This window comes from Molossus molossus, unplaced genomic scaffold (assembly GCF_014108415.1).
Source record: "Molossus molossus isolate mMolMol1 unplaced genomic scaffold, mMolMol1.p scaffold_m16_p_18, whole genome shotgun sequence".
Classification (NCBI taxonomy): Eukaryota; Metazoa; Chordata; class Mammalia; order Chiroptera; family Molossidae; genus Molossus; species Molossus molossus.
Window position 1 is genome coordinate 41,683,646 of NW_023425353.1, and position 14,638 is coordinate 41,698,283.

Consider the following 14,638-nt stretch of genomic DNA (forward strand, 5'->3'; position numbering starts at 1 on the left):
TAATGGACACATTGAAATATTTGAACCTTGTCAACATTCTCATCTGGCAGTTACTATGGGTTCTTTTGTGAGCGGCAAATCAGAGCAGCACATGGAACATTGTTTCTTTTGGGGGGCCTTAGGGCATGAATTAGAGACTGTCACTGGAATGAAAGCTTATTTGAATACCGTATAAAGCAAATATTCAGTAACAGTAAAAAAATTCAACTAGCAGTGAAGAAATAATGTTTAACATTTAACTTAGTGCAAAATACGTCACTTTTAGAGTTTGTGTTTATTTTGCAAGGCAATAAATATAACCTACTGCTCTACGGCATCCCCTCATCAACCACCTCATCGTAGAGAACAGGGCCCGGGTCGTGTGCCTTTGATCACAGTAGGGACATTAGCAGTTGAAAATAGTAGATGGAAGAAAATGACTTAATATATAACCTTGGTATAAGCAAGAAACCATAATGGAATTGTAGAATTATTTTGATAAAATTAATTAGGAAATAAATATGATCCACAAAGTAAGGTAATGTAAGAAAGGCTTAAGGATGTTGCTCATCTTTTCAACAGTTAATTCCAAACTATTTTTTATTTAACATTTGGTATTGTAAACAGGTATAGTATTCTGGACATACGCCTTCCACCACACTTCTTTAATAAGGGTACTTTATATTTTATAAAATCGTCTATGTTCATAGACTGTAGCTTAGCCTCTGTCAAAAGACATGCAAGTGGTATTTACATTAAATGGATTGCCTCAGAAGAAACACCGGATCCGTAATACACTCGCTTCAAAAGGCAAAAATATTTATTTGTAAGGTAAACTGTAGCATAAGTATCTTCTGCTATTTTAGATAAGATCAATATTTTGGGGCCCCTGTTGGCTTCCCCACTACCATGCAAATTTCTGGCTTGTTTTAACACAATAGTCCTATTTCTGTAAGCTATTTAATAGGGTACATACGTTTAAATTGCTCCTTTGAAAATATCACCAGGCAGTTTAGAATAGCTCATTTATTGATAATATTGTGACAATCAAGGACCTTAATATTAGCTGATGATAACAACAGGGAATAGGGCAGACTTTAATGGCATGTATGGGATTGTCATTTCTTCTCAATCTTGAACCATTTGAAAATGTTTTCTACTCAAGCTATATATTTTCGATAAGCACGGATATAGATATCACTTAGAAAAAACAACCACTTCTTTTAAGCTCAGAATTCGTTAGAGCTAAATGTTCATCTATACACACTTTATACATAATATGTACAGACTTTGTAACCAAGTGCCACACAACTAGGGCACATACACATTAGTTACCTTGGTTTTCAAAGGTTATGTGTCAACTCTGCATATATTGTGCCAAGGAGATACTATCAACATTATTTTTTGCATAATGTGCAAGTATTATATGGCCACAGAGTGTAATACAAATTAGTGGCAAAGTGCTGAGGGAAGGAATCCATGACAGATTCAGATGTACAAGGTTGAATATTACCCGTAAACTACCTGACTCTGCTAAGGTCTTAACAGCACGAAGCGCTATGTCAGGCCCGCTTTTAAAGTCTCTGATAAACCTGGACACAATGACGCTTGTTCAAGGAATTTCACCATAGCCACCGGCAAAAAGAAGACGGGTACGAGCGATCAATGACATTGGGGGGCAATGCAGATCACCTGGACAAATCTTTTCCAAAATGTGCCATCCTTCCTGAAAACAATCATTGTGTAACAATGTGTGCTTCTTTTTTTGGTTTAAATGATCATATTAGAATTACACTTCCAAAGTGGTCTAGGTAAAAATTTTGTTAATATTGTTGATTTCTTACATTCATTAATTCATTTAAAATGTTATTTCAAAAGTCAGAGTATTGGGAATGGGAAGTTTTATTTGCAACCCAATTTCTCCTTGCAAAAAATATTAAATTTCAAACCTCTGACACACCTTAAGGGTTGGGCTAGTTAAAAAGACAAAAAAAAGGTCTACCCTCTGCTCTAGATTTTTCTTTAAATTCAGAGAAAAGAAAGCGGAAGGTAAGTTTCTTAAAAACTTCATGGCATCCTAGTTTCTATTTTTTAATACATGAAATCTTATTTCTATCTTAATTCAAATTCCTTTTGCTCAAATGGCTTTCTAAACTCTAGTGAACAAGAATGTTTAAAAGTTTTCTCACTTAATAAAAGAACTGAAAACTTTTCAATCAACTCTAAGTTTGCAGCGAACCAGCTGCCAGAGTAGTTCAGCTGTGCTTCTAAAGCAAACAGTACCTTTGAAAACGGAACCGGGAGTTTTCAATGATCCCATTTCAGTTTCCTAAGTAAAAGTTCAATACTAAAGCAACCCAGTTGCCTACCAATGAGCTTATCATGGCCTAGGGCAATGGCAGGAAAATAATGGGCCATTTCAGAACCAAGTTTTAAAGAACCTGGATACCCCTATTAACATCTAAGAAACCTAAAAAAGGAAGCAAGATATATAAAGTGAATACAAAAAGAGAAATAATCACAAGCTTCAACACTGGCCTCAATCTTTTCTACAAACATTAGCACACCTAATTTTGTATCTTGAAGACTGTTTTTAATTCCAGGTGTGTTATTGTTTTCTTCATGTGGTTGTTCTAGTTATGGTATACACAACCAAATGAACTGAGTTAACTTGTATCCCATTTATAACTTTAAAAAAATACTTTGCTTATTAAGGAGTTTTTATACAGAAGGTCCCTTTTTCCCCTACTTATTTTATGTTACTATTAATGGCCTTTAAAAATATTTGTACATTACCTTTAAAAAAGCGTTGCCATAAGTGAAGTACTGTGAAATAAATGCAGATGAATCCATGCTAAACCCACACTGCTAGAGACTGGATTTGTTTTTGTTGGTAAGTCTTTAGACCATTTCTGCTATCTGTTTATTAAACAAAATGTTAAGCCAAAACAGGTGATGATCTTCATAAACTTTAAAAATGAACATGTGTTTGTGATTTAAATCTACAGTGTTTCCAGTGACTTTTCTTTTCAATTTCTCGTTTAAGAATCAGTAAAATATCATCAAAAAAGTATTAACATGCACCTAACCGTGAGGGCCATCTTTGACTCTTGCAAGTTACTTCACATAAGCAGACAAACCCTACCGTGTCATACCATACAAACAATTTTAATTGTGTAGTTACAGTCAATAACCACTCCTAATCAGAACATTTCTGCATAAAGAAAACTGTGATACACTTATAAAAACAGCCAGCTGTAACAAAATAGCTGGTGTTTTCATAGCCATAAACTCATAAAAAAGAAATACACCTTTATACAGAAATTTTATACAGATGTAGCTTTAAAATTGATTGTAAACCAAAGGAAGACACATTGCAAACATCAATTATTTTCACATTAATTGCATAATTTTCTAAGGTGATCTATTAGTTTTATTTACCTAAGCTTATTTGCATGATAGTAAAAATTGCATACAACAATAAGAGTGAAGCTTATAGTATGAATTGCTTGGATAACATAGAGCACTTTTTATAGGCAACTGTGTAAAGCACATTTTCTCTATTTAAAACTTTTAAGACACTTTGTTTTACTGCCCATCAAAATACATTTATAAATAGAAAAGAATCAGTATGGTAACAAGAGAAGCAATATTACATTTAACGGAAACTTCCAAAAAATTAATTACAACAGGATGCTGCAGGATCTACAAATAAATAATGAGGACTAAATTGTGTTTCACATTTTCTTTTCATTTTTTAAAAAATCATGTAACAATGAGAAATGAAAAAAAAATTACAGTGAACTTTTATTCCAAAATAAAAACAAATTTGAATTACGGCAGTGCCATATAATACAAGGCATTTGTTGGCATATGTCATCTTTAAACTGCATTCCACAGTCTATAGTTCTTTTGTAACATACAATAGAGTAACAAACTCTTTTTTTCTTTTTCTTTTTAAAATAAGGGGCGAGTTTCCAAAGATCAGTGTGGAGTGTTACAGAAATAATTAAAGGAAGGAAATAATGATCACAGAAGTTATAATGCTTGTTTGAGGCTCCAGAATAATAATAATAATTTTTAAAAAAGAATCACTGGTATCATGCTAACGGGGTACACACCTCAGTGTGTCCCGTGAACACAAATTTGAATTTAATACCAAACAATCCTCAATGCTTCACCTGGGGCTGCCAAGCAGTTTGTAAAACAGAGTAAAACATTTAGTGCAGTCTGTATTAGCCTTTCTCAACTTTCCTGTTTGTGCAAGTTTCTGACGATTCATTGGCCAAACCATGAACAACAAAGGTTTTCTGAGCGAACACAGGTGGACGTTCCGTTTGCTAGTAATACCAGTGGCACTGTTGAATGAAAATAATACTTTCTATCTCAGTCTTTCAAGTCAGCGTTAATGTCTGTGTTCCCCTCCACCGCGAGCTCGTCTTCTAGCTTCACCGAGAAGAGGGTGTTAGCGTTTTTGTCTTGGACGCTCTCTTCCAAATCCTTCAGCAGCTCCTCCTCTTTGTATTCGGCCACGTCCACCTCCAGGCCGGAGTTGTCCTTCAGTTTGCCGTGGTGCTTGAGATAGTACCGCTGGTTCTGAAAGAACTTGATGATGGTGAACTTGGGGAGGTCCAGCTGGGCGGACAGAGTCTGGATGGCCTCTTCGTCCGGGTACAGGCCTACGTCTTGGATGAAACTCTGGAGGATCCCCAGGGCCTCCACGGAAATCTTCGTCCGCGGCCGGGTCTTCTGGCGGGTGTCGTCCTCGGCCTCGGCCGGCGAGGCCACGGTGGGCTGCCGCGGGGGGAGCCGGGGCCCGGCCGGCTGCTGCGCCTGCGGCTGCGGGGGTGGCGGCGCCGGCTGCTGCGGCTGCGGCTGCGGCTGCTGGAAACGAACGAGCACAGTCAGAGCCCTGGTTCTCCGTGCGCCGAGCTGCCTGCCCGCTGCGGTGGGGATCCCGCAGGGAGCTCCCCCGAGGGGGCAAGGGCGCAGGCCCCAACAGGCAGGCCAGCTAATGGCCACTGCATTAGGGGAAAACCAAAGTGATACAAACTAGGAAGGAAGGAAGGAACTGGGTTTGGGGGAGCTAGAGGGCTTCCTTTTCTGAGGTCAGCGCTCTGAAAATGTGAGCCATAAACGTCACCAGACGGCTCCGCATCAAATGCGAAGACAGCAAAGCAAATTATGGTGTAGAAAATTCACCATCATTTAAAAGGAAGATCGAGAAGGATTCCAAAGGCATTCTGGAAAGCTGAGGTACAGAGGCATGCAAGAGATGCGTTTTGCCCCACGTTACTGGGTTGCTAAAACGTGGGAGCAAGAAGAGGAAGTTGTATTAAATTACAAACAAAACGGACAGTCCTCTGCTCTTCTTCAGCAGCATCTCTTATGAGTCCAAAGGACTTTTGAGATGCTCACGTTTGTGAATTTCCTACCAGACAGTTATGGTTAGTACACAATGTCTTACCAAACTGCACTAGGCTGCCCTTGCAAGTTTTTTTTTTCTCTCATGGAAAAATAAAGGTTCAATCCACAGTACAATGGCTAGCAAATTGTTTTGTCTATAGAAACTTGGATGTGATTAGGATTTAAATTTAGCGTACACAGACACTTTCTGATAATTAGTATCTGTAATTTCCACACACGGTTCTTCAGAAAAAACATGTGACGTGTGCATGTGACCGTCCTCTCTCCCATAACTCTCATGGGCAAAGCAAGGCAACCTGAGTGAGCGGCCAACTCAGAACATTTACACTATGTCTAAGCATTTCCTTTTATCCCCCATGAAGCAATTTTATTAAAAACAATTTACATTTTCAAACAAGTCCTATTTTTATTACTTAACGTATATCTTTCTTTTTTGTTTTTGTTAAACAGTAAGTTTTTCAGGCTTTCACGATTATTTCAGTGCTTGATATCCTAAGGGATTTTCTTTTTCAATTTATCTTTAACACACACTCAAGAATTTTTTTCCTAGTGAATGGATAACCCTATTATTGTTTTTAGCTACATATGTATTTTTTTTCCCCAGCAATACTCAGAAATAATGCAGATGATTCGCCAAAGACAGCAGAATTTCAGGGCCCTGGAAAGCAATGGCATTTTCCCTTAAAGGGGAAAGCTAAAAACAGCCCCTTAGATTCAACAAAAGTTATACAGCTCAAGTTCAATTTCAACACACTTCCTAAGCAACGGAGGCCGTAAGACCACCAACGAAATAGCGGATCCCAGAGCTTTCCGATCTAAGTTCATAGGGGAGTTCCCTCGGTGGATGAATGGAGACAAGTCCCAAGACATGACAAGCTAAGTACAAGGCCGAGTCTGTTGACACAGTGTCTGCCCACTGCCATGGTTAGTATGTCCTTTCACAGTCTGAAGATCCTGACCAAGGGAGCAGGTCTTTAAGCCACCCCCTCTCTGTGTCCCTGTCTTGCTGGCAAAGGCACCTTGTGCCCGCTCACCTGGGGAGCAGCACCCGGCCATGGTGCAGGGGTCAGCAGGCCTGGTAAGAAAACGCCTCTAGACTCTCCTTTCCCAAGGGTGGTGGGAGAGGGGCTCTAAAGGAAAGACAAACAGACATGACTCACCCCTCCCTCACCTGTGTTCTGTGAGGATGGAGGGAGATAGCTACGAGGTGAAGGAAGGGCCACAGAGTCAGAAGCAAGAGTCCAATTATGTTTCCCTCCCCTCCTCCTTTTGGACCGAAGCCAAGGTATAAAATTGTGAGACTACAAAATTCCTCTATAGAAAACAGCAGTAATCCCTTTCCTCGGGGGCAGTGCAGGTATTAGTTGGGGGGAAAAAATGGTGTGTTTTAAATTCTGATTAAAAAAAAAAATTTAAGCTCTCACATACAAAACAACCCAATTCTAACAAAGACACACTTGCCAAACAAGAAGTGTAAAAGGGGGTTCCTGCCACTTTGGGGGTGGGGGGATGAGGGGAGAAGAACACAAAACATATGTTGGAAAAAGTGTTAATTTTCCTTTCATCCCCCTGAGCAAGACAGCAGTGTATTGCTATCTCTTGCTAAAAAGCCCATGTTTAGACTGCTGGGAAGAACAGAAAGGCTAATTTCCCTGCTAAGTTTAAAGCTCTATTTACTTAGTGCTATATTGAATTGGCCAAGGTAAACGAACCTGAATCTGCTCTGCTGGAACATGGATGATGTGGGGCGGCCTGTCGCCATGGTGATGCACGGCATTGCTCTCCTGCTCATATATGGCATCCCGTTCTGGCTGAGGAAGACTGAGGAACCTTCGGATCATGGAGAGATTTTCCCACAGAGTCCTGTTTTCTGGAGAAGGATCTTCTTTCCAGCGTAACAGCTCACACAACCACCCCTTAGAGACAAGGGAATAATAGATCAGTTCATGCCTATGGGGGCGCTGACGATTTCCATTAGGAGCTTAAAATGGAAAGACCCTGTGAAGTTAACTTTTTTTTATAAGCTCAAAACACTCCAATCTGTTTTAAAAAATATTTTAAACCTCTTAGAATAGCTGTGGCTGTCAAAGAGACAGGCTCTGTTTCCAATAAACGTTGAGACTTGCATCTTAAAGGAAGGTAATATTTTTCAGACTCCAAGGGCAAGACACATTTACCACGGACTCTGTGATAATGCAAAACAGGGAAACGCAAAGTCGCGTGTGCTCGAGTCTCGCCCACCTTTCTGGTCTGATGAGTGGCCACCAGAGGTTCTGAAGTTATTTAAGAAGAGAGAGGACAGATTTTCAGAATAATTTTTTTAAAAGATTTTCGTAAGTTATAATTTTTGTATTAGAAAGGAAACTAGGTGTATTTGTGTGTGTGTGTGTGTGTGTGTGTGTGTGTGAGAGAGAGAGAGAGAGACACGGGGGGGGGGAGGGGGAAGGATGTGTGCAACTGGTGAGCAAGAACTGTGTCCAATATAAGGCTTCATGATTAGACTGGGCCTTGGAAGTCTCAAGAAAGGACTTTCCAGAAGCACACCTTGGAGTCCTGCTTTTCCGCCCGCTTGCTGTAATACACGTGATTTGTCAAGCAACACTTTTACCAGATTTCCTGAGCAAGAATGAAATGCCCAATGAATGCCCAAATCTGAACCTTCCTGATGCCTCCTGAGGCCCAGCTTTTGATCCTCAAATTATCTATCAAGAATGGCGTGGTTTACCAGAGTACCTTGACCAACATCTTCTCGTGACCATCTCAAACCTTCTTGGGCTGGGCCTCCGTGACGGACACGAAGGAATGGGGTGGAGAGGGAAGGAGTGTGCCGTCCAGACCCCTTCACCAGCCAAGGCTGCTGCCCCCAGCGCTGCGCTACCTGCTGAAGGCTTCCAGCCACACTCTTCTCTGGAGAAATGTCTGGGGCCATCCCACCTGCAGATGCCTGGACAGTTACTCTACTTCCTCCCTGGCCCCTCACCCAGGGTGGCCACCACCGGCTGACCCAGTGGTACAAATTCTCTGCCCCTTAGCCCCAAAGGACAGCTCATTCTACTCGACTTATCGCTGTTTTCTATAGAGGAGCGTGCGCTCTAGAGATGTCCCGCTCTCTCCCCAGCAGTACTGACTTTATCTGAGACCACATTCGTCCTGGACCCTTTTCCCTATCCTCCTGCCAGGTCCCTCAGCAAATTACGTGATTCCCCAACTCGGTTCTGCTTTAGGGAACTTGACCTAAGACAAAGGAGCTTCTTGAAAATTCCAACTAAATTAGTTGGATGTGAATGGATAAAGTGCATTTTCTTTATTATCTGATTTTTGGAACTAGCCAACGAGAGGTTTTTGTTTTGTTTGTTTTTTGTATTTTCTGTTTTTCCTTTCTGATATTACCTTTGGAGTGAGAGTGGTATGATTTTCCTCCCTTGTTTCTCAAACTGAACCACTGGAGAGAAAATTCTCTTTCCAACCGAAATATACAGTGGGAAGAAGCAAGGCTCACTCTCCCCAAAATGGCCTGTTTGAAAGATTTTAGAGAACCAATCCGTTAGCTTCCCAAGGCCCATTTACTAAGCAGCCAAGGGTGACTGCTGCCAAACCTCATGAGATCTACCAATACTTCTAAGAGAGCTTTGATTCTCTACCAAACAGGACTTTTAATTAAACAAATATGTACATGGGGACGGTCGTGCAATCACGTACTCACATTCAATGCCACTGAATAAATATTTCAAGGCTAGGAGAGCAGGCAGTAAACTAAAGATTTACCTAAAAGAGTATTAGCTAAATGAAAAATAAGAATGGTGCCCTGACCAGTTTGGCTCAGGGGTTGGCCCTCAGACCAAAGGGTCTTGGGTTCGATTCCTGATCACGGGCACGTACCTGGGTTGCAGGTTCGATCCCCAGCCCTGCCGGCTGGAGTCGTGCAGAAGGCATCCAATCAATGTGTCTCTCTCGACCACCCCCCCTTTCCCTTCCAGTCTATCTAAGAATAAATGGAAAAGTATCCTCAGGTGAGGTTTAACACCAACAACAAAATAAGGATGGTGATTAGTGTCACTGAACATGAGTCTCTTCTAACCACAGCAATTCTATGTTTATTTCCAGAATAATATGATATGTCATACTTCAGCTCTATCTATGCAAATACAATATTAACTATAAAACTGTATTCGAGTATTTGAAATATCTGAGAGACACTTGTATGTGGTGCCCTGGAGATGATTATTTAGCTCCTACCGGCAAATATTTACTATCTAGATTAAGCCATAAAAATACTTTCTATTTTCCTACATCTAAGCTACGTCTTTAACATTGACCTGTAAGTTTTGATGCTGTAAAGATTTTAGATGTATCTTCCTGTAGGTCTGAACATTAACCACGTTAATTTCCTCCTCTCCCTTGTCTCCATACTTCATCTGTAGCAACTGACAGGCCCCAATGCTTAAACACGCAAATATTACGATTTTATTTTCTTTCAAGAGGTGTTAGAAGGTTCATGAAGAACAGAAAAGTTTTTTTTGTTTTTTTACTTAGCTAGTCTTACTACTGCAGTAAGTGCTCAACATTGAGCATGTAAGAATTTTTTTTTTAAGAAACTAACGCTTGCAACTAAAAATTGCTAGAAGTTAAATTAAGAATGATTCATAAAAGAAAGGCTTCTTGGAGAGAGCTGAAAACTCCAATAATTTTCAAATCCTTTAGAAAGTTTTTAATGCAGAGATCAGTTAGCACTTGGATATATGTGGAAAAAAAACATGTGGATCACAGATGTTCTCTGGAAAAGAAAATCATTAGTTCTTTCAAAATGGCTAATAATGATAGCTAATTCCTAAACAATCACATTCATGCTGGTTTAACAAATATTTCAGAAAAGGAGCCCTGACTTATTCAACAAATATTTGCTCATATTGTCACTTCTGTGTCTCTATACTTATGAGATAGATCCTTATTTTTATTAATTGCCCATGACTAACATAACATTTCCAGTAGTTTGCTATTAACCTCTGCCCTTAAATAATACTTCTAATTCCTTATCTAAAAATAATTTGATGAATTATAAGTTTGAAGCATGTCTCTGCTAGCTTTTCAAGAAACACGATGATTTTTAAGAGACTGAAATCAGATGCTTCTTAGAAAAATATTTAACGGTGCAGCTGGGAACTGTAAGTTCTACAAGGATATTAAAAAAAAAAAAAACTGGGGGTGCTTTTCTTGATGTGCATATCTCTTAAAAAGTAATGGGAAACAGATATTTTGACACGCTAGTTCTCGGTCAGCAGAGAAATCATGTGGCTCTTTCCCAACTTACACCGGCAAAAGAAAGATTGATTTTTTTAACACTATTTAAATACCTTGGAATATTCTGACTACCTCAAAGCCTATCGATTGAGATTCTATTAATGATGACAGTAATCTAATCTATGTTTTGCAGAAAGTGACTAAAAAAGCCAAATGCTTTCTAATTCCCCCATACCTTTTTCTAGGTCACTTTTCTGTAAGTGATGTTGTTAGAGCATATACATTTGGGAAGAAAATGAACATGTCAGAATACTTGTACTATTTAACAAATAAAAAATAATGAATCCCCTAAGTACTGTATTAGTTTTTAAATGATAAATTTATAGATTTACTCGGTAGAGGAGAGAGGAGGAATTGAAATGTGAACATAATTACATTTTTAAGAGAGGTCTCTGAGACTTGAAATATTATAAGACCACAAGCAGGAGTAGGGAACTACTCTCGAAATTAAATTCAATGACAACTGTTCTGAACAGTAGAAAAGGCAGAAGACTAAAAGCCTTAAAGTAACGATACTGATCCATTCTCAGAAAACTAAAATGGCACAAGGTACAACCTAAACTTTAAATGTAGTAAATTTGCCAAGCAACATTACACTGCATATAAACAGGGCAAAATATAAACAGTAGCCACATGTAAATAAATTAGTAAAACTTTCAGGATGTTACTACTTTTCAAACTGACAAAGTTTAATTTGACACCTTCTGTTCTAAACCCTTTGTTTCTATTCAAAATCACGCCTTGAGCTGTTGCTATCAATCACAGAGCTCCCTCTATTACTTAAAAAAACTGGCATGGACCCCAAATAAGCTGAAAATGCCATGCAGATGAATTCTGAGATAATATGTTCAAACCTGTTATATACAACACAAATCCTGTAAAGTTATGTATTGTAAACCTACATTTATTGAGAACTAAAAGTCTTAAATCCATCTGCCACAAAGGAAATACTGTTATGTACTTTATAGTAACCAAGAACCATCTGCAAATGTCTAGCCACTGTAATAAGCAAGAAAATGGTGCAAAAGATGCTACAGCTAAGACTGCATGAGATAAATAACATTCTTTTGACTGGTTTTGGTTAGGGATCTATTAAAGAAATATAAGATCGAGCAGAAAAAAAAGGAAAAGAGAAACTGCAGAGCGACTGCCAAACCAGTACTAAAAAAAGGCAAAACAAACTCAATGATAACACAATGGCAATTTATTATGGTCCATGAAACACATGACTGTATGCTCATTTTAAAGGAAAAATTAGCAGTTCTAAACTCAATATTCTAATGATGTGCTTCACTGACAGAATCTTGTTGTACCACATTTAAATAAAAATGCTGGCACCTTCATCTCTCAGCTGCTGATTTCCAACCAAACTCCGTCTCTGATTTCCACTCTTTTTAGAACAGTTAATTCAAGTCAAATTCACTTCTACCGTTCTGATGGATAAGGGGTGCACAATGATTTTAATTTAGTCAGGAAAGGAACCTCATTTTCACGAGCGAATTTATTGTACCTACCCGGTTTCACACATAAAGAGAAACCTTTCAGGGCAGGGTCTGTGACAATCTGGGGGCATGTAACACAGTTTTCCAGGGGAAAATAGACTCCATATTCTCTGAGGAGAAAAGTCATTTAATATAATACACAGATATGTATATATGATCATTATATACATATACATTTTAAAACCCAAGAGCTCTAAGAAGGGAAAGAAAATGACAAATAATTCTTGCTACAACTAAGAAGGAAAAATACATTTTAAAAAACAGAATGGTAATTTGAGTTCTAAAAAGCAAAACATTTTATAGGCTGTATTTATCCCCCCATCTTTTATGTGTTATTTGCAGAAGTATTTCGTTCCAATCTCTGGGGCACATAGCATAATAATATATGATATTAAAAGAAATCAATCTAAATAGGGAGGTATTTGATACAAACATTTTAGTGGAAAGCATGAATTACATTTTAGCAAGTAAAAGGAACAAGGATTAAGTACATAATCCATTAAATAGTACTTTTAGCACAAAAAAAATCAGTATTGTAGACTACACTAGGCATTTTGAATGAGGAGATTCTGAACAACTAACTATAAAGCTGGCAAATTATCATTCAGCAAATAATTTTCTACTTTTAAAAGAATTTGTGTTACTTATGCTAATGAAGACAGTTTTTAATCTGCCCACAAACATGCTAATAGAGGGCAATTTTTTTTTTTTTTAATTTATAAAGCTGTTGGCACTCAAGGGTAATTTCATATTAATGTTCTATAAGCTGGGGGTGGGGGGCGAGGGTTCTAATTGTCAGAGCTACTGATTCTTTCACCTTTAGAATAAAGGTTTAAAGATACCACAAACGATACAAAGTGACTAATGATGTTTTAAGCCACCCCTTTAACATTCCAGAAGGGTTCCATTTTCACACTGTTAACACTTTATGCACACTCTGCTTCAGATATTGTATTAAAATATATTACTTCTTCCGGGCCCTGACATACACACACAAGGCCGAATGGAGGTACAACCCCACATCTAGGTCCAAGGCCCACAGGCTTCACACACCAACTTGAACCTTTTTTTCGAGAACAATCCTAACACTTTGAACAGTGAGAAACAAAACAATGGCAAAGCAATACTGAAAGCATTTTAAATTATTTACTAGGTTAAAGGGTGAAATGATACTTTAAATACATCAAATTTCATCATCTAGGCCATTTTTTGGTGGCAAAGTGGTATTGATCTTTCCAAATGCTTAAAATTAACTATTTTCCAGAAGGTCATTATTTGATTAAAGGCATTAAAGTTGAGGGCAAGAAGCGATGCACTTTTTCTTCTTCCCCATTCAAATCATCATGTAATTTAATAAAAACCATCCCATCATGTCCTGTAATAAAAACGCTTATCTTAAGATATCGTTCTTTACCTAACATATTAACCTTTAAATGTTATGAAGTTCTTTAGAAGAAAAACCTTTGTAAAAGCAGATTATTCTATAACATAATGAGAGGCCAACCCATTAACATTAATAAAGATACATGTTACTCGTGTATGGAATTAGTAGAAAATACATTACTCTTTCTCCCTAGCTTAATAACATTGTGTATAGTGACGCAAATTTCAGCAGGTCTGCCAGTAACTTTTTCTGCTTTGCTAACATGGGTCTTATCAAAGAAAACATGGGAAATAAATTTGAACAGAGACATACCAGTAAATGTATTTTCCATTCTGAAAGTAGCACATTAATATCCACTTTATTCAAAGATGGATAAAAAGAAACATATTTAAAGAGAATGTGTGTGTGTATCACCAAATATATTTATTTTCTGATACTTGTATTGCTAAAAAGAAAAAAAAATAGTCATGATATTCTTTTAAATTATTCTAAATTGTTTCTGTTCTAAGCTCTCTCCAGACTGTAGAGTTTATGTAAGGGCCTCTATATCTTAGCCAAAAATCTGTAAGTTCCCATACTATGGTAATAAGAGGACATAAAACGGCTCTCCATACATTTCTCATTTGAGTACATTTTTGCCATTTGTCCCTAAGAGATTAAACACATCTAGCAGGGTTTCTGGAGGTTTGTTATTATAAAAAAGAAACATTTATACAACCTGGGTAAAAGTTCCCTTTAAAACTTAGTGAATTTAGAAGGAATATTTAGAATCATTAGTAAATCGTATTTATTTTTCAATTTTGCTTAAAAGTTAAGCCGAAAAAAGAAAATCATTTGTCTTCCAAGGTTTTTCTTTTCTTCCTTCTCATAGCCACTGACTTCAGGGCACATGTACATATGGCGTTTTTTCTTTTGCTATAAATTGTTTTGTCCATAACAAGATTATCAGATGACAATCTGGTCAGAGTAGATAAAAATTAGTTCTTAAAAAGTTTTTCACCCTGGCCGGTTTGGCTCAGCGGTTGGAGCGTCGGCCTGCGGTCCTGAG

The 14,638-nt window shown here is 38.1% G+C and overlaps 1 protein-coding gene across 7 annotated transcripts in view; it reads right to left on the reverse strand.

Annotated features, from left to right (window-relative positions):
* Window positions 1-772: 772 nt before the first annotated feature.
* Window positions 773-14,638, reverse strand: part of SATB1 (SATB homeobox 1) — a 102,721-nt gene continuing 88,855 nt past the window's right edge. For 5 of the 7 annotated variants that reach the window (XM_036266566.1, XM_036266570.1, XM_036266569.1 and 2 more), the window contains exons 10-11: window positions 7,119-7,322; window positions 774-4,863 (exon numbers count right to left, since the gene is read on the reverse strand). In XM_036266566.1, coding sequence (XP_036122459.1) covers window positions 4,366-4,863; window positions 7,119-7,322 — 702 coding nt within the window. In that variant the 3' untranslated portion in view covers window positions 774-4,365. Of the gene's footprint in view, window positions 4,864-6,425; window positions 6,537-7,118; window positions 7,323-14,638 lie in introns of all 7 variants that reach the window. The other 2 variants (XM_036266573.1, XM_036266572.1) reach the window with 2 other exon arrangements.